Source organism: Rutidosis leptorrhynchoides, chromosome 2, assembly GCF_046630445.1.
Source record: "Rutidosis leptorrhynchoides isolate AG116_Rl617_1_P2 chromosome 2, CSIRO_AGI_Rlap_v1, whole genome shotgun sequence".
NCBI classification, from domain to species: Eukaryota; Viridiplantae; Streptophyta; class Magnoliopsida; order Asterales; family Asteraceae; genus Rutidosis; species Rutidosis leptorrhynchoides.
In genome coordinates, this window is record NC_092334.1 from 76,041,251 (window position 1) to 76,066,600 (window position 25,350).

Consider the following 25,350-nt stretch of genomic DNA (forward strand, 5'->3'; position numbering starts at 1 on the left):
TGGTACCCAAATACGGTTTGCAAAATATCGAATTCCATCTTCCCGCATAATGAGTTGTTTCCCATACTTCTTCATTATTTCATTTCCTATGTTTTCTTTAGTAAGAGCTTCTCGTTGAGCCTCTTTGATTTGTGAGTTGAGATTCATGCGAATTTTTATGTTCATTGCTCGTACTCGAATTGGTTCTCGTTCCTTTCTGCTTAAAGCGTCAGCCACCACATTCGCTTTCCCGGGATGATAACGAATTTCACAATCATAGTCGTTTATTAACTCGACCCACCTACGTTGCCTCATGTTCAGCTGTTTTTGATCGAAAATATGTTGAAGGCTTTTATGATCAGTAAACACAGTGCATTTAACCCCATACAAGTAGTGTCTCCATATCTTCAATGCAAACACGACTGCTCCCAGTTCTAGATCATGCGTCGTATAATTCCGCTCGTGAATCTTTAATTGTCGGGATGCGTATGCAATAACTTTCTTCCGTTGCATAAGAACGCAACCAAAACCTTGTCGCGAAGCGTCACAATATATTTCAAAATCATCGTTCCCTTCTGGTAATGATAAAATAGGTGCCGTAGTCAACTTCTTTTTCAGTAATTGAAATGCACTCTCCTGCTCGAAAGTCCATTCATATTTCTTCCCTTTTTGCGTTAACGCTGTCAACGGCTTAGCTATTCGGGAAAAATCTTGAATAAACCTTCTATAATAACCGGCTAAACCCAAAAATTGGCGTATCTGCATTGGTGTCTTAGGAGTCTCCCATTTTTCAATGGCTTCAATTTTTGCTGGATCAACCTGAATTCCTTTGCTACCAACAACGTGGCCAAGAAATTGCACTTCTTTCAACCAGAAAGCACATTTAGAAAATTTAGCATATAGCTGTTCTTTTCTCAATAACTCTAATATCAACCTTAAATGCTGTTCATGCTCTTGCTCACTCTTGGAATAGATAAGAATATCATCAATGAAAACGATAACAAACTTATCTAAATATGGACTACAAACTCGATTCATGAGGTCCATGAATACAGTTGGCGCATTCGTCAATCCAAACGGCATGACCAAAAATTCGTAATGACCGTAGCGTGTCCGAAAAGCAGTTTTCGGTATATCTTCTTCTTTGACACGTAATTGATGATAACCCGATCTTAGGTCAATTTTCGAGTACACACATGATCCTTGGAGTTGATCAAATAAGTCGTCAATTCTCGGTAGTGGATACCGATTCTTGATAGTTAACTTATTTAATTCACGATAATCTATACACATTCGGAAAGATCCGTCTTTCTTCTTGACGAATAAAATTGGAGCTCCCCACGGTGAAGTGCTTGGTCGTATGAATCCATGGTCTAGTAATTCTTTTAACTGACTTTGAAGTTCTTTTAACTCGGACGGTGCAAGTCTATATGGAGCACGAGCCACTGGTGCAGCTCCTGGTACTAAATCTATTTGAAATTCTACAGATCTAAATGGAGGTAATCCCGGCAACTCTTCCGGAAATACTTCAGGAAAATCTCTTGCCACAGGCACGTCATTGATGCACTTCTCTTTTTCTTTCTTTTCGACTTTATTAACATGTGCTAAGATAGCATAGCACCCTTTCTTCAAGCACTTTTGAGCTTTCAAATAACTAATGAGTTTTAGCTTTGAGTTACCCTTCTCTCCATAAATCATTACTGGCATTTTATTCTTACGAGGAATGCGAATTGCCTTCTTGGCGCACACAACTTCAGCTCCTATTTTGGACATCCAGTCCATGCCGACTATTACATCAAAACTTCCTAATTCTACGGGTATTAAGTCAATTTTAAATGTTTCTCCGGCTAAATTTATTTTACAATCACGGCAAATTTTATCGGCTTTAATTAGTTTACCATTAGCTAACTCAATCATGTACTTAGCATCTAGAGGTAATGATGAACAATTCAATTTAGCGTGAAAGTCTCTACACACGTAACTTCTATCAGCACCAGTATCAAATATAATAGATGCGGATAAGTTATTAATGGTAAACGTACCCGTAACAAGCTCCGGGTCTTCACATGCCTCCCTAGCATTAATAACAAATGCTCTCCCACGTGCAGGTCCGATATTCTTCTCTGGATTCGGGCACTGGCTCTTATAGTGACCTTGTTTTCCACACCCAAAACAAGTAATGGTAGCCAAAGCAGTTCTATTTGCATTGGTGGCAGGAGTCTTGGTACCATTTGTAACGAGAGCCCTACAATCTTCAGCAAGATGACCCTTTCGATTACATTTGTTGCATACCACATTACAGTAACCAGAGTGATGTTTGTGGCATCGGTTGCATAAAGGATTTTGTCCTTTATAACCAAAGCTTAAACCACTACCCGCACCTTGCGTGTTTTCTTGTTTCTTAAAAGATTGTTGTTGGTTACCTCGATCATAATTTCCATTCCACTTTCTTTTGTTACCTGATACCTTCACATCAGTATTGGATACTTTCTTATCCATGATGACCTGATCCATTAGCTCGTTTGCCATGGTTATAGCTTCATGAATTGTCTTAGGTTTCGATGCTGTAACATTTCCCTTGACCTTTTTGGGCAACCCATCTTTGTACATTTCAATTTTCCGTTCTTCGGTTGGAACCAATTCAGGACATAGCAAAACTAATTCCATGAATCGCTGATTGTAGTTGGTGATTTCAGTACCAATAACCTTCAGACTTCGTAATTCATCTTCCAACTTCCTAACCTCGTTCCTTGGACAATATTCGTTGATTAACATTGTTTTGAATTCTTCCCATGGAGTATCATAAGCTACATCTCCTCCTACAGCCTTCACATAATTTTTCCACCACGTGAGTGCACTATCTTGTAAAGTGCACGATGCATACTTGGTCATGTCCTTTTCAACACAACCACTTATTTTAAACACAGTCTCCATCTTTTCTATCCACCGGGTTAAACCGATCGGTCCTTCTGTTCCACTGAATGATGAGGGCTTGCAAGCTTGAAAAGTTTTGTAAGTGCACCCCACACGAGGATTTGGGTTAACTGCAGCACCTCTTGCAGCCTCGACCCATAACATTCTGTCGTTCACTCGCTGATTGATGAGTTCCTGGATTTCTTGTTCCGTCATTCGGTTCAATCGCGCCATATTCTTCTATAAGAATGAAAAGAAAATAATTATTCACATGGAATATTATAGATGTAGTGTATATTTACAGTACATTAAAGCTTATTAATAATATGAACCAGGTATTATTATAAAAGCCTTTTCTTCTTATTAGCGTTTTATAATTATATCTAGGGTAGTACCTACCCGTTAATGTCCATACTTAATAGCTTAGTACAGAATCAATTACTACCATCTAAATAATACTTAACCATGGAAAATTATTGCATTTCACACTTCACTATTTTACATATGCTTATCTTACATCGAACATTAAACAAACCACACTAATAATATTATACAAAACATTATATGATCCCATGGTTTAATACGGCAGCGCATCGTTTGGTCTATTTTCTAGGACGTTTAGGTTCAAAGAATCGCTTAACGCTTATCCTGGCTGTCTGCCTATATTTTGGCTGTGGGACTGAAGAACTGGATGCCGGGATAGAACGAATAGGAATAGCGGGAATAGGGGTGGTAGTGTCTAGTGAAGTTGGTGCCACATCATCCTTATTAAACTCAGGATTTGAATTTTCTAATTCATTAGCCTTTCGTTTCTTTCCTAGTTCGAACTCTTCTTTTGTAATTTCCTGTATTTCTTCCTCGGGTTCACTTTCCTCCTCGGGTTCACTTTCCTCCTCGGGTTCACTTTCCTCCTCGGGTTCACTTTCCTCCTCGGGTTCACTTTCCGGGTTCTCTATAGTCGGTTCATCCGGAATTTGTGAGTCTTCCCCAAAGATATTATTTTCGTCATCGGATAGGTTAATGACTGGAACATCATCTGAAGATTCTGGTTCGGAGTCGCTGAATGTGATAACAAGTTTTGAGCCCGACATCTATCACACAACAACTAACCCATTAGTACTACATAATATTTACATATAAATTTTAACCAACGATGATAAGCAATGGTTTTTAAATAAGACCCGGTCAAAGTCCAGACTTACTAATGTATCCTAACGACTTATCAGTTAGACACACTAATGCAAACCTGGTTCGCTAAGACCACCGCTCTGATACCACATGTCATAACCCGTCCTTAACCGTAAGAACGTGTTAGATAACGTATGATTTCATTGCGAGGTATTGACCTCTATATGCGATATTTTTAAAAGAAAAACTGCATATATTATACATTACAAACCATGATTCTTATTTTTGATACAAGCTTTGGACGAAATAAAGATGATTATCGTTTAGCGATAATCTTCGACTTACAAACTTTACAAATGATGATAACAACACGATTTCTAGCATATTTTACAACACAAGTTCTTGGATATGCAGTTTTATTTTTGACACAAATATGCGTACGCAAGATCCTGCTCAAATTCAACATAATGCAGCGGAAGCTTCTAATTATCACCTGAGAATAAACATGTTTAAAACGTCAACATAAAGTTGGTGAGATATAGGTTTAGTGCCGGCAGCAATATATATATATAGACCACAAGATTTCATATATAAACATTTTCATAAAAATATTCTAAGTGGTTGAGCACTTGGTAACCATACTTAACATTTAATCACGTCGCATATTCCCTTTAATATGAAATCTTACTACACCGTACCAAGTGTAGTCACAAAACGAAGTACTGTGCAACCGTTGAATACTGGTCGTCCAGTCCGGTTGGGGTTGTCAGGCCCGATAGATCTATCAACAGGATTCGCGTTTACAATACCGCTGTAAATATTAGTTACCAAGCTACAGGGAAGTATGCCAGTGGTACAACTCAACGTAGAATATATTTTCAGTTACTTGTGTCCATAACGTAAAACATAAAATACATGTATTCTCATCCCGAAATATTTAGAGTTTAAAAGTGGGACTATATACTCACTTTCGTCTTGAAGATATATATAATTTGACTTGGTCTCCGGTTGATATCACGAACCTATACATATATAATATATCAATACCTTTTCTTTTTAAACAAACGTCACATATATATACTTGTTATACTTTTAATACTTTTAATAATTCCTTAGTCCGTAGTTAGCAGTTCGTTGTTAGTAATTCAATTTTAATGGTTCATTTTTAGATGTTTAATATACCCGCAATGAAATAAATAAAACCCCCAACGAAATAAATAAAACCCCATCGTATATGTATTGGTCGAGATTAATCTTCACCCATGGTACCGGTGTTGTCAAATGACATGTTGCGTACATAAAGTACCGGTGTTGTCAAATGACATGTTGCGTACAATCATGGGATCTTATGATTAATCTTCTCGTATTGTTTACGGGTGATCCTGAACCATATAAAATTAAATTATGAGTACATATATATAAAATATCATGTTATTTTAAAAAGATGTGATTTATTTAATTTTCTCCAATTATTTTCGTAGCTAAACTAGTCTTAGATATCCGATCTCGTTTTGGTCATAGTTTCTTCGTTACAACTCCGTTTTCGTTGATTCAACTTGCCACTTCCTTGGATCGAGTCCCTCTTTAAGACTATGAACTGTAAATACCTTAGTTTGTATTCGAAATCACAGGTCATAGGTCAAACTTTAGTGAAACTTATGAAGTTAATCATTTTCCATCATGTAAACAACCTTAAATGATTATTTTTCTAAAAATACTTATACTTTGAGTTAAATCATGAAATTTTTATGTGTTGTCATATTTATAGTAAAAATCATTTTTCCAGAAAATAAACCTCCAATTCAAAGTTTAAGATGGTTTTTAATTATCCAACCCAAAACAGCCCCCGGTTGCACTCCGATGTCGTAAATTCAGTTTTTAAGGTGTTCTTTGAAAAACCAAGTTATACCTTGTTAAATTAGCATATATTTAAGATATATTACAGGTCTTGAAGTATTTTAAAAGTTAAGTTAGAAGGATCTATTTAGTTTGCAAACAAGTTTGAAAACTTTCAAACTATGTTCTTGTTGTTAAACTTTTATAACACAAAATAAGATAGCTATATATATATGAATCGAATAAGGTTATGAACATAGATTCTACCTCAAGTTCCTTGGACAAGGTTGCTGTAAAAGAGGAGTAAGAACCTAGAACCAAAAGGGTGATGGAAGTGGATGAAAGATTGGAAGTAAGTTGGTGTTCTTGGAAGGATTTCTTGAAGTGTTTTTGTAAGGTTTTCTTATGAGGTTTAAGTGTTGTTTTTGAAGCTAAATGATGGGGAAAATGCTTGGAGATGATCAAGTATGAAGTTAAGAGTATTTTGAGAGAGAAATGGAAGTGTAAGTATGAGAAAATGGGGTGAAGAAATGGTGTGCATGCATAAAAACGTTTTTAGGTTATAAAGGAAAAAAAAGATACCTAACTTTGTTTTCTTGCTAAATAATTCATGCTACTTGACAAATGGTTGGTTCCACATGTTTCTTAATCATTTAAGGCTGCTAAGGAGCAGATTTTTATTGGTATATACCAATAGTAAATACATCTAGAAGCTGCGTATGATACGGGTACATATACCCTAGGTATACGTATAGAAATCTTTGAGAAAACGGAACGAGGATTCAAATATAGCTATCTTTTGTAAATATACTTATATTGTTTTATGTATGTAAGCCCTTTAAAAGTGATTAAATACATTACTTATACGATATATGTATAAACATTATAGGTTATAAGTATTTAAGTCAAATAACGTTACGTATGGTTATCGTTTTGAAAACTTAAGTTAGTAGTTTCAAAATATACTTATAACTTATTGTTATTAATACAAAATGAGATATTAAAACATTCTTAGATCATGTTAAATATGTATATATACATATATATACACAAACGTATAATTATCATATATTGTATAGTTCGTGATATCATCGGTCAAACTAGACGGTCAAACGTTGTGTAAAACTCTTTTCGAAAACATAAGTCTCAACAATTTGGATTGCTTATCATGTTGGTAAGGTTTAATTTATGTAAATATTAATCTTATAAGTATAGAACGATCGAAAAAGTGCGGGTCGTTACACATACATCTAAAAGCTGTGTATTGTACGAGTACGAATACGGGTGCATACGAGTAGAATTGTTGATGAAACTGAACGAGGATGTAATTGTAAGCATTTTTGTTAAGTAGAAGTATTTTGATAAGTGTCTTGAAGTCTTTCAAAAGTGTATGAATACATATTAAAATACTACATGTATATACATTTTAACTGAGTCGTTAAGTCATCGTTAGTCGTTACATGTAAGTGTTGTTTTGAAACCTTTAGGTTAACGATCTTGTTAAATGTTGTTAACCCAATGTTTATAATATCAAAAGTGATTTTAAATTATTATATTATCATGATATTACGATGTACGAATATCTCTTAATATGATATATATATATACATTAAATGTCGTTACAACGATAATCGTTACATATATGTCTCGTTTCAAAATCATTAAGTTAGTAGTCTTGTTTTTACATATGTAGTTCATTGTTAATATACTTAATGATATGTTTACTTATCATAATATCATGTTAACTATATATATAACCATATATATGTCATCATATAGTTTTTACAAGTTTTAACGTTCGTGAATCACCGGTCAACTTGGGTGGTCAATTGTCTATATGAAACCTATTTCAATTAATCAAGTCTTAACAAGTTTGATTGCTTAACATGTTGGAAACACTTAATCATGTAAATAACAATTTCATTTAATATACATAAACATGAAAAAGTTCGGGTCACTACAACAACAAGAATAGAAAACTAGCCTAATACAAACTATACAAATGATCGAACAAACAAGACTACCTAAACAACAATCCTAACCACCAACATGGTGGACAAAGATTAAACAGCCTAGTAAAACTAAACAACAAGGTTACATTAAGAACCCAAAGAATCGGCCAAATCAAAACCATTTCCGAAACATTGCAACAGGTCGTCGGAAGAACGTCGAGGACTGCCGAATCACCCAAAAATTAGAATATCTACCGCCACAGCTTCACGGGCTGCTACGAAAATACCCCAAATACCCAAAAAAAACTGGTCAAACTACTCGAGAAAAAACCAGATCTGTAAAAGAGATATCGTCACTGGAATACCCGGAATATCCAACCGAAATATATGAAACACACCCAGACAAAACACGGACACAAGCATATATCCGGCGACCAAAATACTTTCAACCACCACCACCCCGCCTACGGACATCCACCACCAAGGTGGCGAAAACCACCAGAAAAACTCATGCGAGCTGACGGCAACAGGCACAACAACCTCTTCAGAAGGCCAGTAAAAGCTCCGCGATAGCTGGTGACCGAAAAAACACCCTAAATCCAGCTAGAGGAAATGGTGAGACCACCGCTAACCACAACCCACAAAAAGAAGAAGACGTCGTCCGGAAAGAAGAAGAAAAAGGAAAAAATAACGTTGACCGTAGCTCCACCACTATGAAGGGTATGTTTTGTAAAATTATCTGGTAGCTGTTAGCTGATGGTAGCTGATATATTTTTATTTAGGTATTTGACAGAGTAATTAGATCCTTTAAAAAAAAGTAATTTGACAAAAAACTATGAGCTTTTTTCTAAATGATAATTTTAGTAGCTTCTAATTTTTTATATAAAATTTATTGCTTTTCAAAAAACAAAAGTAGCTTTTAATTTTTAACTTCTAGTTATTTAAGTTGTTTCAACCAAATAAATCCGAACATTTCAACCATTAAAATGAACGTTGTACGGAAGTTTTGGACATAATTTAGCTTCATCAATTTATAGTGCACCTATGAATTGCTGACGTATATATACTGATTTATGATTCAGACATAGGAAAGTGGAAGCTTAGAAATCCTAAGATGACTCTGGAACACATGTAAAATATTACATATTTGAAGCTTCAGCATCAAGTTCAATTATCTAGTTGCCAACAAGTTCACAGCAGTCAACATATTAGATCACAAACCCTTAACAACACCAGTTTGTGGTCTCCATTACAAACACCGCCAAAATGCAAATCTAAGAACTTCAAAGGCAGCCGCATGTACGGGTCAATCGATGGCATCTAGAGCACCAAATCTTCTTCATGTTGTTGTCTTGTGGTGTTATTCGGATACTATCAGCACCAACCATCTGACCTACAGATCTCAGATATTCACTTAGGTTCCCTAGCTGTCGATCCGAAACACCGTCGAATCCCTGCTCAGCTGCCAGCCAATTATGAAAGAGATTTGTAATCTCATACTTAATAAATACATTCAATTCAGATTACAGTATAATAAAAGTATACTACAAGAGTATTCATGTGCAAATCATAAATTAATGTTATCAACATGTTCATTAAATGGGCATATCATGATGCCTCCTTACTTATATGAATGAATGAACTCTCTAATTTTATATGTGAAATTTGTTCATTAATTATATCCATATGCTGACATGGGAGGAGGATAACATATGAATACAAGAATCAAAACTTACTGATAATGGCATGATTGCGACGATTATACTCATTCATCATCTCCATCATGTTTCGGTCTTCCTCCCTCTACATAACAAGTAAATCATCAGAAAAAGCATATTGAATAATAAAAAATAAAAAGTTGAAAAAATCATAGGAAGAAGATAACATTACTGCAAATGGATAATCATCAAGATTAAACTGAGGATAATTCCCGCTATTTTGGGAAGAAGAGCCTCCACTATCATCAGTGTTCTTCAAAGGTTCCTCGAACTGATCCTTTCTCCTACCATTTTTATTTTTCTTTTTCTTTTTCTTCTTCTTGGATAATGATTTAACAACCTCGAGGTCTAAAAGTAGCAGAAAGTCAATCAATCAGTACAAACTATTTTCATATTACAAACAACTATACTGAGAGACATATATACTTTACCTTTATCAACACCCTTCTCTTTGATCCCAGCATTCTGTGATATACAATAAGAATAGGAATTAATTAATTATGATACCAACACAAGTGATTGATATAAGTACACGAAGAATCACGTTGGTTGGTTTGTATTTTATCTGTAACATGCCAAAATGATATATTGTTCTTATATATGCGAGTATAACTCACTTTTTTTAAAACAAATGCATTTTATTTTTGACACAAGACATACTTAACACATTACTTACTGATGAATAATAAACTATAATACATTAATACAAACATAAAGAAATCTGTTTTGGATCAGCCCCACCCAACATGTTTTCACACGTTACCCAACCAGTCCAAATTGCAATCTCAACTAATTAAAAACAAAAACAAAACATAGGAAGAACTACAGAACATTAGTACCAAAGTTTGTGAGGCCTCGGGAGTTTTGGAATCGACCACTGGATCATTAACAGTGGATGATACATTGATACATGAGAAACACCCTTATCTTCTTTGATCACAGCATTCTGTAATATACAATAAGAATAATTAATTATGATACCAGCAGACGTCATATAAGTACACAAAGTAAAGAATCAAGATGGTTTGTATTTTATCTGTAACAGGTCAAACTAAAAGGTTATTCTTATATCCGAGTATAACTCGCTTTATGTTTAATGTAAATGCATTTTATTTTTTTATAAAAGACACACTAAACACATTACTCACTGATAAATAAACTATAATAAGAACATTAAAATAAAAATACAACTAGGATCAACCCCACCGAACATGTTTTCACACGTTACCCAACCAGTCCAAATTGTCATCTCTACTAATTATATTGTGACTACGATCATTGTTAGGATATAATATGGCTTGAAACTTCTCACGAACCTGATATGGTTGTGAACTGAAAATCTGGACCAGAGAATCAGACTTTGGCACATTGTCAGTAGACGAAGAATCAATCTTAAAAGCCTCAGATAAGCAGATAAGCAGTCTATTGTGACTTGAAGACTTTCTTTATCACTCAAAGAACTAGGTTCAACTTAAAAACAGATTATGAAGGAGCTGTTAGCATACAAAAATTTTAAGCATAAAAACACGGAAATATAAGTTTGTTTTCACGTGTGTGAAAAAAAAAAAAAAAAAAAAAAAAAAAAAAAAAAAAAACAACAACAACAACACACACATTCAATATTTGTAAATATATTGCATTTCATAGCCTTCTTACTCCACTCATCTTACAATACTCCATTTGAATTGCATTTATATAATCACAATAAAAATGTATGACTGAGTGCTCATAGAAACCCTAATTTCGCTACTTAACATGAAGCGATAAGCAACTGTCAATCTTCTAACAGAAAATAGTAAATCTAATAACGATCATTGCTTCTACAAAGTAACATTGAACTGAATTGTAACATATCAAATAAAATGTATGTCTCAGTTGTCATAGAAACCCTAATTTTACTAGTTGCTTTAAATGTACACTTAAAATGAAACGATCAACGGCTATCATCAAACTAACAGAAAATATTAAACCTATTAACGATTATTAGAATTAGAATATATATAATTGCGAACCATAAATGGCAAAAGTTGAACTAAAATAATATAAACGAAAAAAGATCAGTGAGAGCGAGCGAACCAGAATTCAGAAAATCGATAAAAGAGGGGACGATGCGACGAGAAAAACGCCGTTACTTTTTATCTTCCAAGTGAAGTAGTGACCTAGTTATCAATTGACAACTGACAATTGACTTGGGCCTTGGGCTATGATTGTGCTATTGGGCTAAGATTGTACTATTGGGCTAAGATTGTGCTATTGGGCTACGGTTTAGAACAAATCTATAAATTTTTGGGTTCCCGATTGATGCACTTCTAGAAGAAGAGATTAAAGCTAAGATAGTGAATGAATTATATGGAAAAGAACAGAATGATTATATTGTAGTTAAAAATCATATACTTTCGAGGTGGAGAATGGTGAATTCATACCGGAAAATGGAGTGTGGCGATAGAGGCCATGACGAGCTTCGCGTGTTATTTGTTTCTCATTATCGAACAATCAATTGGTTTCCAATGATGGTGGCGTGTTGTTTTTCCGTCGATGAAGAGCTTCGCGCGTTATTTGTAGGTGAGTTTTAGCAATTGAAAGTATGTAACAGTTTTTCTGTCAATTGTTGATACAGGAGAAAGTTAGATTAGAAATGATTTTGGATTGTAGCAATTGTTTATGTGTGTGGATTGATGATTTTGCTATAATCATAGGCATTTACTGAAAAGTTAGAAGTGTTAGGGTTGGTGAATTTGGTAGGGATGAAGGTTAAGGTAATGAAGTGATGATAAAATGACAATTTGACCCTCACGTGCCAAGCATGTGAGGGGGTTTAATGGGATTTTTCTAACGATCGTTAGTTAAACGGATCAACCGTGTAATAAGTGAAACAATGGCGACTAATTTTGCAAATGTGTTGGTACCTAGACCATAAAAGGTAGAAAAAACAATGTAGTCCATGATAATACCACCAACCCCATCGGTGCTGGCACGGAGTTAGCTAGGCTTCTTCCTTGAGTCTTGTCGTGATCGTGGACTCAACGAAAGAGGTTTTACGTTGAAAAAAAGTAATACAGGAAATGTGTAATATATGTAATATGTGTAATATGATACAAACCACATGGACAAACGGTGTAATTATTATTTTTTTAATACAATGGGTCCTATTTGGTCCCATATTTTGTTATGCTATTTTGTGACATAACAAGTGTGTTGCAATTAAGACAGATAATTGCTAAAAGTCTTCAAAGTCTACCTTAAGACCAAGTCCAAATGGGTTGCTACAATTTCCTATCAGTTTCCTTAAAATTTATTAAGTCTTAATTTAATATATCCAGCACCAAACTGAACCACAACTTTCTTTCAAACCTCTAGGACCAAAAATGGCAGATGGTGCTGTGAACTTCCTACTAGAAAAGCTCACAACAATCCTAATGCAAGAAGCATCATTACTAGGAGATTCACAGAGTGATGTTGAGGCAATAAAACTCGAGCTAGAAATTATGAGATCGTGTATTAAAGATGCCGAAAGAACGAAGTCCAAGAGCGAATTGGTGGAAACATGGGTTCGGCAAGTGAGAGAAGTTGCACAGAAAGTAGAGGATGTATTAGACGAATACATTTATTATAAGGATCTTGAAGACGATAACAAGCGTTTAAAGAATTTAGTTCAAGACATGATCAAGGTTCCTATTCACATGAGCAAAAGACGTAAAATATCCACCAAGCTTCAAAAGCTTAAGTTAGAGGTTCAAGAGGTTTGTGAACGAAGAAAGCGATATGAATTTGATGAGAAAAAGGATGAGAGGAAAGGTAATGGAAATGCATCTCTTGATTGGTGTCAGCGTCAAGAAGAACTTTCGATGTGTGTTAATGAAGATGAAATAGTGGGAATGGATGGATACAAAGAAACACTTATGAGTTGGTTAATGGCGGATGACCCTATACGTAAGGTTGTGGCCGTTGTGGGTATGGGTGGATTGGGAAAGACAACATTGGTCACCAAAGTCTATTACGATCAGGCGATTCAGCAAAACTTTGACTGTTGGGCATGGGTATATGTGTCTCAAACTAATGGGGTTGACGAATTGTTAAGAACCATGATCAAGAAATTATTTGCAGTGAAACATGAAATGGTCCCTAGCGATTTGGGATTGATGAAGTATAGAGAGTTGGGGGAGTTGCTTATTGAATATCTACACAAGAAAAGGTATGTATGTGATTACTAACTGCGTCCCATATATATTGTCCCCGAAATAAAAACACACTTTTGGAAATATCATCATTACACATTGTGATTGTACAGTACTTTTTTTTACTTTACAGTTACACCCCTTATTTTTTAATTTTTACCTATTATTTGCCTTACATACATATATTAGGGGTATTAATGAACTTTACCTCTCTTTATCCTTCTTTATGGAAGTGGACAATTAATTTTGGAATAGACGGAGGAGTATTTTAGATGATGTTTCGTCTGTAGAACTTTGGAGTAAAATAAGAACTACATTTCCTAAGAATGGTGTTGGGAGTACAGTCATATTCACAACTATACCTGAAACGGGTCGGGTTGTTTCGAGACCCAAACGAGTTTTAGGTCGAAATGGGTCATGGGTCGAACATGTCAGTGTTTTTAGTCTAGTCTGACTGTTCGGGTCTAAATGGGTCAGGTCGGATCGGGTCGAGACCCGTTTCTCGAAGTTTCGTGATATGCATTTTAATTTTCAACATCGCAAATTTTTTCCAAAATTACGCGTTTCAATTTTCAGATTTACGTTTTAGTTTTCAGATTCTCGCGTTTCAATTTTCAGGTATGTGATTATATTAGATGATGTTTCGTCTATAGAACTGTGGACTAAAATAAGAACTGCATTTCCCGACAATGGTGTTGGAAGTATAATTATATTCACAACCAGAAATGAAAATGTAGCAAATTCAGTAGGACCCGGAAAGCATGTTCTTCGCCTAGACCCTCTTGGTGAGGATGATTCATGGGAGCTTTTTTGTAGAAAGGCTTTTTGGAGTGATTTAGATCATTTTTGTCCGATAGAACTAAAAGTGTTAGCTCAAGCGATTACTAAAAAATGTGAAGGTTTGCCACTTGCCATAGTCGCAATTGGAAGCCTTGTGGGCTCGAAAAACAAAAACCCCGCCGAATTGAAGAAAATATATGATAGCCTTAATTGGGAATTGAGTAATAATCCTGCGCTCAAAAGCGTTAAAGGAATCCTTTCATTGAGCTTTAATGATCTACCATTTTATCTAAAGCATTGTTTCTTGTATTGTTGTGTTTTTCGTGATGGGTATCCGATTAAGAGAAAAAAGCTTATAAGATTATGGGTTGCAGAGGGGTTTATTTTGGAAAGAAAAGGGATAACAGTAGAGGAAGTAGCAGAGGAGTACGTTACAGAACTCAGTATTCGAAGTATGATTCAAGTCACTGAGACTAATGCTAGTGGTAGGGTCAAGACATTTCGAGTTCATGATGTTATGCGAGAACTTGCAATGACAAGATCTAAAGAAGATAACTTTTGTTCAATGTATGATGAAAGGGAGACAAGGCATATAAGTAAAGTACAACGTCTCTCTGTACATAACACAGACGGAAATGTTATTTTTAAGAAGACGTTGTTGCGCCATCTTCATGCTTTTTTCGTGTTTCAGATAGGGGCAAACTCGACTTTTTCCATGAACGCGGTATTGTCTAGCTTTAAGATGCTAAAAGTCCTAGAGTTGGAAGGAGTGTCTATTGGAAAAATCCCGAAAGCTGTTGTTCATCTATTCAACTTGAGGTATTTAAATCTTCGAGAAACCAACATTAAAAAACTTCCAAAGTCTATCGAAAGGTTGAAAAATTTGCAAACACTTGATGTCAGAAACACGAACCTTGAGAAGTTACCAAGTGGGATTTCGAATATACCAAGACTGCGTCAACTGCTTTTATGTCGACCGAAGACATCCCATCTTCATTGTGGTTTAAAGGTACCTGCGGATATAACGAATGTAAGAAGTTTACAGACTTTAGCCTTGATTGAAGCAGAGGAAGAACTCATCCAGAAAATTGGATCATTAAGTGAACTAAAACGATTGGATATAACGAAGCTGAAAGCAGTTGATGGGCCGAAATTTTGCAGTTCGGTTAAAAAGATGACAGATCTTCGACGTTTAAGTATAACAGCTAGTACAGAAAGCGAAAAACTTGTGCTTGACGGATTATCGTTACCACCAATGTTTCTCCAGAAGCTGACATTGGTTGGGCAGTTGAGTAGGTTGCCTTCATGGCTGAAATCGTTAGCAAATTTAACTCATCTTTACTTGTGTTGTCCTAGTTTAGGCGACGATGTACTTTCACCCATCCAAAATTTACCAACTTTAGCCTTTTTAGAAGTCAAGAATGCTTGCGAATGCAGGCTTTTGCATTTCATTTCAGGCGGGTTCCCAAAGCTGACCATATTGCGGTTATTGGAGCTCGTAGAGCTCAGTGGTGTAAGTATAGAGAACGGTACATTGGCGAATATTAAGGAGTTGAGCTTAATTCGATGTGGAGAATTGAGATCATCGTTACAAGGCATTGAACACCTTACTAATCTTCAAAAGTTACACCTCGAAGAAATGCCAACAGAATTTGTTCATCGGTTGCGAAGTGATGATCTTGCAAATGTTCGACACATAACCACAATAAGCGTAGTTACATTCGAAATTTAACATTTGAGTGTTGAATGACCGAATCTGAATGAGCACTATGAGTATTCTAGGACTTTATAGTATATCTTTAACAAGTTTGAATCATATTTGGTTGTTTGGAAATGAAACTTCAGAGTAGCAGATGTTTTGAGTGTGCAAATTAACTTAAATTAGTACATGATGTAACATAATGATCTATTATTGCTTAATTTGTGATTATATTTGCCAGATATTTGATGATTTATTATATTATATATAAGCCAATTATATGTTTAGCAAGTTGAAGTGCTGCAAGCATACATTGGTCACAACCAGCATGCTACAGTCTGTTACTGTGCTATGAAGTATTTGATACGAACCAAATGCTTGTATCGTTATAAGACCACTCCCAATGATGTGTTAGACAAATTAGGTTAGGCCCAAGTCCGATTGTGGACTTGGGTCCGTTAGGGTTTTCTAGGTTACCTTGTATCACTATAAATACCGCATCAATAATCAATAATATTTACAAGTTCAATCATTCTATATGGTATCGCCTAGTTCCACTATTCTTCCTCAAAAATTAGTCAAATATCCTTATCAACCATCTAAAAACCTACCCTCTGCCGTTATGAAGAAGAAAAAAATATCACCGATAAACACTTTGACAACATTCCAGCTACTACTATGTCAATTTTATTTTTCTTTAAAGAATGGGGATACGATAATCAATTAAAAAAGCCCTGCTACCCTACTCACAGTGAACAAATGCAATTTTTATAATTTATAGTGCGAATGAAACTTAAATGCAAATTAGTTAGTTAATTAGTGTTCGTGATTGCTTATTACAGATTTGTTAGATATGAAGAAGTATTTAAAACTAATAAATGGTGTTTGCTCAAATGTGAGCACATGTTCCAAAACGTGAAGATATTGATCCAGTACTTTGAAATTGTTTGAAAATTTGATGTCACATTTGGTGACATAATGTCACTATTGGTGACATCTAAATTTGGTTCTCACGGTATGGATTTCCAGAACATGAATTGTTTTATTAGGAATTATATTCTAATTAGGAGTCCGTATACGATTTGGATTCTGGTTCTAGAATATCTTAGCTTGCTCCCTAAGCTATTGTTTTCTCCTATAAATATAACCCCATGTAACCTGTAAATGTGTGCACGAAAATTATAGTGAAGAATCTCTGGTTTGCGCCCGTGGAGTAAATCTTTCTCCGTGTTTTGGAGTTGAGATATAACGACGTTAAATCTCGTGTCGTTTACATTTATCGTTATGCTTTATTTTATCGTTTATCGTTCGTGGGTTTGGTGATTGGTTTAAATCATCGGTCTTGTTTGGGTCCATAATTCCTAACAAGTGGTATCAAGAGCTCATGGTTTCGAGTGGGAGCGATGGCGATTTGAAAGCATGATGAACGAACGACGGGTTTGTACAACATGTATCGAGATCAAAGGGCATAGTTGAAGAGATCGCGAAGAACTCACGGGTATATCTATGTACTCATGAGATAATCTATTAAAATTGGTCTATGATTATAATAGATTATTGTGGTGATTCGCGTGATAATGGAATCGGTGGTCGGATCGATAGTTTTTTGTTGTGAAAGAGATTTTTCAAAAATTCGGAATTCTGGCGTAACTGTGGTAGAAAATTCGTAGCGGTTTCTTTAACCGTTGGATCTCCATGATTTTTTAACCGTAGGTTGAAGATTCATAGATCTAGTCATGTACCAAATTTAAAAGTGATCAGACGATTGAATTGGTAGATCAAATTTTCCGAAGTTGCAGTAACTCGGTTTAGGGTTTAATTGCCGAGCTGTGGTCGAAAATTCATAGAGGGTTCGTTAACCGTCGGATCGTCTTGAAACTTTTTATGTAGGTGGTAGATATGTAGGTCTAAAACATATCCAATATTCGTAGCGATCGGACCGTTCAATTTAGAGATATATTTTTTTCGAATTTTGCAGCCGCCAGGAAAAACCCTTTTGGGGTTTGTTTGCGCAGCTGTGCGAGAAAATTAATTGTGGGTTCGTCTACCGTTGGATCGGCTTGAATTTTGGGCTGGTGATTCTACACACATAGATCTAGTTATCGTAAAAATTCGAGGCTGATCGACTGTTGGATTTTCAGATACGATTTTTTGAATTTGGGCAGTTTCAGGGTTGAACTTTTTCATGTTTGATGACGCGAGTGCGAGACGGTTTTTTTTGTCTCGTGAAACTTCAAGCGATACGACCTGTGTTTTCAAAGATGATGGTTTGTTATGGGAGCTCAGGAGGTTGTTTTTATCTCGGGTTAGAGCGGTTAGATAACGAACAAGATGCATCGAGTCGAAGTCGACAGTGGGAGTTATCGGTGGAAGTTGGTGCTTGCGTGTTATGAAACTGGGTGACCAAGCGTATGGTCGGATATTCCAAGATGATTGGGTTATCATGGAACTTGAACTTTCTAGGATCGTTGAGGGTGTCGGGAACTCGGTTGAGTTTAGTAATCGACGAAAGTTATCGAGCTAGTGGGAGTTAGTCAACTAGTAGAGTGGTGGAGATAATTATACGACGTTGTTCTCCAAAGTTCTCAAGATAGTGTGATGATTCCGGGTAACACTAGGGATTTGAGTGCTTGTTTTACTCTCCGATGGCAAAGAAATTTGCGACTGACAAGTGGTACGAACCAAGTTTCTTCTCGAGTAGCCGCGGTTTTATTTCTTACTCGTACAGTGAGAGCGTTGGGATGAGAAGATGGGTTTGTGAAATTCATAGCTATGAGGAGGTCGGTGTATTAGCGAGAAAGCGGAAAGTTAAAAAGTTAGTAGATTTCGAGGTTGTGACTGTGTTCTCACTATAGCCTAGATGAAGTCTACGAGGGCGTCTTTTGGATATTCTGATTGCTGGAAAGGAAAATCATAGATAGACGGTGAAATCCTGTACGAGGGTGATCATTGACATGTGTGTTCGGGATTGGACATGTCTAGAGTGATTGGTGAGGCGGTATAGTCTCATGAAGAATCCTATAAATGAAGAGTCGCATACTTCAGTTGGTATTCTAGTGTAAGAAGATGATCTTCGTATTAGAAGATGGTGATAAAAGAAACCGAGATGGCCCAAGCTAGTAACTAAGAGATTGGATTATCGCTCAGCGGTGTTTTTTGGTTTCGAAAGACTTCATTTGCTCGTGGGTTAACGAGTAAAATACGGCGTGATTCGGGTGTCTCATCCGGCGGTATCAAAAAGGAGTTGTTAATCGGCTAATCTAGGGCTATTGTGGGTTTGTTTGAACGTAGTTGATAGGTGTGATGGATTTTCTGTTGAAGATCGGTGTGGAGTTTATTTAAATACTCCTTCAAGTGGGAGATTGTTAAATATGAAGAAGTATTTAAAACAAATAAATGGTGTTGGCTCAAATGTGAGCACATGTTCCAAAACGTGAAGATATTGATCGAGCACTTTGGAATTGTTGAAAAATTTGATGTCACATTTGGTGACATAATTTCACTATTGGTGACATCTAAATATGGTTCTCACGGTATGAATTTTCAGAACATGAATTGTTTTATTAGGAATTATATTCTAATTAGGAGTCCGTATATGATTTGGATTCTGGCTCTAGAATATCTTAGCTTGCTCCCTAAGCTATTATTTTCTCCTATAAATATAACCTCATGTAACCTGTAAATGTGTGCACGAAAATTATAGCGAAGAATCTCTGGTTTGCGTCCGTGGAGTAAACCTTTCTACGTGTTTTGGAGTTGGGATATAACCACGTTAAATCTCGTATCGTTTACATTTATCGTTATGCTTTATTTTATCGTTTATCGTTCGTGAGTTTGGTGATTGGTTTAAATCACCGATCTTGTTTGGGTCCATAATTCCTAACAAGATTCTATGTAGTGAAAGGGTGACATCATGTGTATTTAAATGCTAAAAAAACATCAAATTACTGATTTTAATATATCGATATAATCACTACTAGTTTAATGACCCGTAAATTCACGGGTTTGCTAAAAACTATTGGGGATTATCACCAAAATGCCCTTTTTTTAAGCATGTTGACTGACAGCCCTTAAAAAAAAATTGACAATTTGCCCTCGCAAGGCGCAAGACTCCTTGCGTCCTTGCGACCTTGCGTCTTTGCGACCTTGCGACATTGCGACCTTGCGTGTTTCCTTAAAAGAACTAGTTAAATGAAACTTTTGCGTTCACTGTTCCCTTACAACCACAATCATACGCAAACTGCTCTCTGGTGCCCTTTCGCTCGTCACTCGCAAGATCGCCATCAAGCTTGCTTACGTTCTCCCAAACACTCGCAAATCACTCGAAAAATCATCATCATCATCCTCACGTCATCCTCCTCACATCTTCATCCTTACTAGGTCATCTTCATCCTTCCATCTTCGATCTTCCCGAGTACAAGCGAGCTTCTACGCCACCAACATCATCGAATCACCATCATTGCTCACTATGTCTCAAGAACAGGTTAGATTTGTTAGATCTATGTTATATTATTCATCGATCTACTTTCGAGTTCTTATATTTATGTGCTAAAACAAAGTTTTAGCATGCCAACTGTTCCATAAAATGTGTCAACGAAATGTGTTTGTATTTTGTGTTTTTGTTTGTATATTATTGATATTGCTTACGATACCCAGGTATTTTTGCTAGATTTAAGTTGTGTAACTCTGTTGATATATAGACGCAAGACAATTCTTGCGTCTTTGCGTATGCCTCACATTGTACGCAAGGTGATATTTGCGTCTTTGGGTATGGTATAAGTTTAACTTTGCATATGCACACAAGATAGACCTTGCGTCCTTGCGGCTCGTGTATAGGTTACGCAAGGTACACCTTGCGTCCTTGCGTCTCAAAAACCCATACGCAAGTTATTTCTTGCGTCCTTGCGCCTGTATGATTTTCTTCTGATGTTCTTCTGACTTTTATAGGGCTATGTGGAAGGTAAATTGACCATGAAGAATATGTTGACCGTGATTCCTCAGGTCAAGAAAATGTTGACTGTACAACAAGAAAAACTATTTAGAAGTACATGCTTTGGCCCCTGGTTAGATCTTTCATACACGGGTAATGATCCTGGACTAGTACATGCCATGCTCCAACGGAAATGTGAGCGTTCATCAAAATTGGATGCTAGTAAGTACCCGGAAGAGCAACAAGATATATGGTTTCATTTTTCTCCTAATTTTATGATTAGATTTGGTCGGCGTGAATTTTGTTTAGTCACCGGATTTTTGTTTGGTAGCCGGACGGACATGGCACATTACATCCCTTGAAATTATGAATCTAAGACCGCACCCATTAGACGGCGTTGTTTTCCAGAGCGTGCCGATGCCAGCAACATTTTGGTTAGTGATATACAAAACATCCTTATCAAAAAACAAGGTGACGTAAAGGTTCCCAAGGTTAGTGACAATGATATCGTTCGACTAGCTATAATTTTGATCGTAGAGAGAGCGTTTATGGGGAAGCAGGGGCAACATGTTGTTAGTAAACAGTTTCTATGGTTGGTTGAAGATTTCAATAAGGTGAACGCGTACCCATGGGGGTCTCGTATTTGGGATGCTACTTACTCAGAGGTTAGCGAAGGTTTTGAGGTTCGAGAAAGCCAATTAGAGAGTGGGGGTGGAAAGGCGTACACTTTGGCTGGTTTTATGTGGGCATTTAAGATTTGGATCCTCGAGGCATACCGTCGTACCATTAAGAGTTTTGCAACCAAAACTGACAAGGATGGAGTACCAAGAGCTTTATTTTGAAAGCGTTCATCTGCTGAAACCTTTACAGTGTCTGACTACCTAAAGCTTTTACATATAATGGTTAGTTAATGAATGCAATTGCTTTTTATATAGTGTATATATAGTAGTTTATGTTTGATCTCACGCAAGATACACCTTGCGTCCTTGCGTCGGACGCAAGAATGTGCTTGCGTCCTTGCGTGTGGTCCATAGGTTTAACTTGTTTCAGGTGTAAGAATCATTCTTGCGTCCTTACGTGTGTCGCAAGTTTACACTTGCGTTCTTGCGTCCGGACGCAAAATAAACTTTGCGTGCTTGCGTGTAGACGCAAAATTAATTTTGGTTGCTTGCGTCCTTTTATATTTACTAATATAAGTTCATTTCAGGATGATTGTCCGAAGAAAAAAAGACCTTTTCGTTCTCTACAGCCATCTGAGATAGAGAGAGCTTGTCAATGGTGGATCCAGAGTTCCTCTTACTTTCAAGGAGAGGTTGTTGAAGACGAGGAAAATACACAAGATGATAATCTAGTTGATGAGGAGTTGGGTGGAAGTTTGAAGGAATTATTGCAGGAGGAGTCAGAGCAGACCTCGGCCCCTCATCCAACACAAAAAGCCAACAATTTGCAGGAATTATTGCGTATGGTTAATGTGTTGACTAAGCGGGTGGATGATCAAGAAAAGGAGTTGGCTGATTATTAAAAGAAGCTTGATAATCATGAAAAACGTTTAATGGAACAGGAACACCAGGAACACCATCAGGTAAATAGGCGCAAGGTTGTTTGCGTCCTTGCGTCTTACTTGTAATATAGGTGCAAGGTTTTCCTTGCATCCTTGCGCCTAACGCTATCGCAGACGCAAGGATCTGTTTGCGACCTTGCGTCTTGTGTTTTATTAATTATCTCTACTTATTTTTTGCGTTTTGTTTATTATAGTATGTTGATAACGAGGATGCATGTGTGGATCCTCGATCTTTCTCTGACAATGATACATCTCCGAGGGTTGTTAGACGTGGGAAAAGAGAAAGAAGACCCACTCATGTTTTAAACTCCCCTTTCACAACACCGGGCTACAGAAAACTATGAGAGAAGGTATGTCTTTAACATTCACCAGGCGCAAGGTTTTATTTGCGTCCTTGCGTATCATGTTTAAATGACCTTGCGTTTTGCGTTTTGTGTTACGCGAGATATATCTTGCGTGTTTGCGTCTGCATTACACATACGCAAGACTATCCTTGCGTCCTTGCGTATGTTTGCTGACTTATAGATATTATACAGTTGTCTGACGAAGTAGCATCGAGAGTAAAAAGGCTGAAAGTTTCTCATCAAGTGACTAAAGAAGCTGAGAATGCGTTGTCAATGGATACTGAAAAGCCTACAGAAAAAGCTGTTGATAAACAAGATGAGAATGTGGCTCTGGTGTCACAAGATGGTGATTTGTCACTTGATAAACAAGTTGTTGATACTGAAAAGCCTACAGAAGAGCCTAAAGAAACTGGTGATTTGCCATTGGTTAGTAAAGCAGAAAAACAACCAGATCAGATTGAGGTGAGTGTATGACGCAAGGATCTCCTTGCGTCTTTGCGTATACTTCAATTTTGGACGCAAGACTTACCTTGCGTATTTGCGTCTGCATTACACAGTTTCCTTGCGTGGTTGCGTATACTTCACTGATGGACGCAAGACCTACCTTGCGTATTTGCGTCTGCATTACACAGTTTCCTTGCGTGGTTGCGTATACTTCACTGATGGACGCAAGACCTACCTTGCGTATTTGCATCTGCATTACACGGACGCAAGACAATTCTTGCATCTTTATTACTAATATTTTTTACTTTACACAGAAAAAGGAAAGGAAGAGAAAAAGGAAGGAAAAGGATTGGGTTGGTGAGGAGGAAATTTGGTCCATGGTTGATAAATTTATAAACGATCAAGGAACTTTGCCACCACCACCACCAAATGCATGGAGAGATCAAAGGAAGCATGTGGGGCCAGCAAAAGATTTGAAATCAGTGATCCTCAATAAGCAAGATGTGATGACCCGGAAATTTCCGATCAAATTTAAACTTTAATCTTTATATGTTCCTGACACGATAACCAAAATCTGTAATGTTGAGTCTCGAAAGTGTTGAAATCTATAATCATGTAATCAATTACCCTTCTGACTACTCCCGACGATTCACGAACCATTGTGTGTAAGTAAATATGTAAATAAATATATATATATATATATAAGTGTATATATGATATTCCGAGTTAATAAAATAAACTTTAAGCAATCGGAATTAAACATATAAAATAATAATCAATTAAGCATTTATATATAAATCTATACATAATATTATTATGAACCTATATGTATATGTGTGATTCTATTTATACTTATTAAAGGTATATTATGATATATATATATATATATATATATATATATATATATATATATATATATATATATATATATATATATATATATGTGTGTGTGTGTGTATGGGATATTGCAAATTCAATAAAAGTTACTACATAATGTAAATATAAAATTACATAAACAATTACTTAATATTTTAATATATATATGAAATGTGATAGATATAATTTGTTATAGTGTTATTATCAATAATAATATTATTAATAATATTGGAAACATTATAAGTTAAAATTTTTATTATTAAAAATAATATTGGAAATATTATTATCAAAAACATTATTATTATTATTATATTATATTATAAAGTGTTATTATTATTATCTATAACATTGAGAATGTTATTAGAATTATATTTATTAATTTATAACACTAAATATAAAATACATATAATATAATTACAAATATAAAAAAAACATATATATATATATCTATACACATATACTGATATATATACTTATTATTATTATCTATACATATATATTGTTATTAATTTATAATTACTGTTATATATACATAAATACGAATAAAGTAATCAACATTATATATTATATACGAATACATACGATATACAGATATATAAAAATCAAATACAGATTTACATCCTTTTCTACACTGTATTTGATTGGTACTTTTAGATTCTGATTATTGAACTTGATCCACCAATTGGTACCATTCTGTTAGGCATCTTTATCAGAAAAACTATTTGATTAAAAGCTTATGTACTTCTTGTCTTCAATTTGTTAAGTGTCGATATCAATTCACCTTACTACAATTGTGATCAATTATAGAAGCCTCATTCGGTAGACAATCACCATTCAACCACCACACCCTTATTACTACACTTGTTGTTGCTGCTCGATGAAGTACCTCACAACTTTTCACCTCCAATCACTTTAATCACCAAACTCCACCGTTGTTGAGTCTATTGTTGCTGCTATGTTGGCGTGTTTTGTGAAGATTACAGTCGATCCCAGTTGTTGCTACATCCATTTCTGT

At 35.8% G+C, this 25,350-nt stretch overlaps 1 protein-coding gene and 1 long non-coding RNA gene across 3 annotated transcripts; one reads left to right on the forward strand and one right to left on the reverse strand.

Moving 5' to 3' along the window:
- Positions 1–8,821: 8,821 nt before the first annotated feature.
- On the reverse strand, positions 8,822–11,647 carry LOC139891032 (uncharacterized). 2 transcript variants are annotated; one of them, XR_011773519.1, is made up of 7 exons: positions 11,603–11,647; positions 10,843–10,996; positions 10,366–10,472; positions 9,958–9,991; positions 9,699–9,874; positions 9,545–9,611; positions 8,822–9,270 (listed from the first exon to the last, which is right to left on the reverse strand). It is a non-coding gene; the product is annotated as an uncharacterized lncRNA (long non-coding RNA). The 2 variants fall into 2 exon arrangements; XR_011773518.1 differs by having other exon boundaries at positions 8,823–9,270; positions 10,843–11,019.
- Positions 11,648–12,866: 1,219 nt separating this feature from the next.
- LOC139891033 (disease resistance protein RPM1) lies at positions 12,867–16,385 on the forward strand. Its single transcript, XM_071873959.1, has 2 exons — positions 12,867–13,718; positions 14,320–16,385. The coding sequence occupies exons 1-2, from the start codon at positions 12,892–12,894 to the stop codon at positions 16,211–16,213; spliced, it is 2,721 nt and encodes a 906-aa protein (XP_071730060.1). The 5' UTR covers positions 12,867–12,891; the 3' UTR covers positions 16,214–16,385.
- The last annotated feature ends 8,965 nt before the right edge of the window (positions 16,386–25,350 follow it).

Coding starts and splice junctions, on each gene's coding strand:
- LOC139891033 (XM_071873959.1), top strand. CDS start 12,892: ATGGCAGATGGTGCTGTGAACTTCCTACTAGAAAAGCTCACAACAATC. Junction 13,719..14,319: donor GAATATCTACACAAGAAAAG/GTATGTATGTGA, acceptor TTCAATTTTCAG/GTATGTGATTATATTAGATG.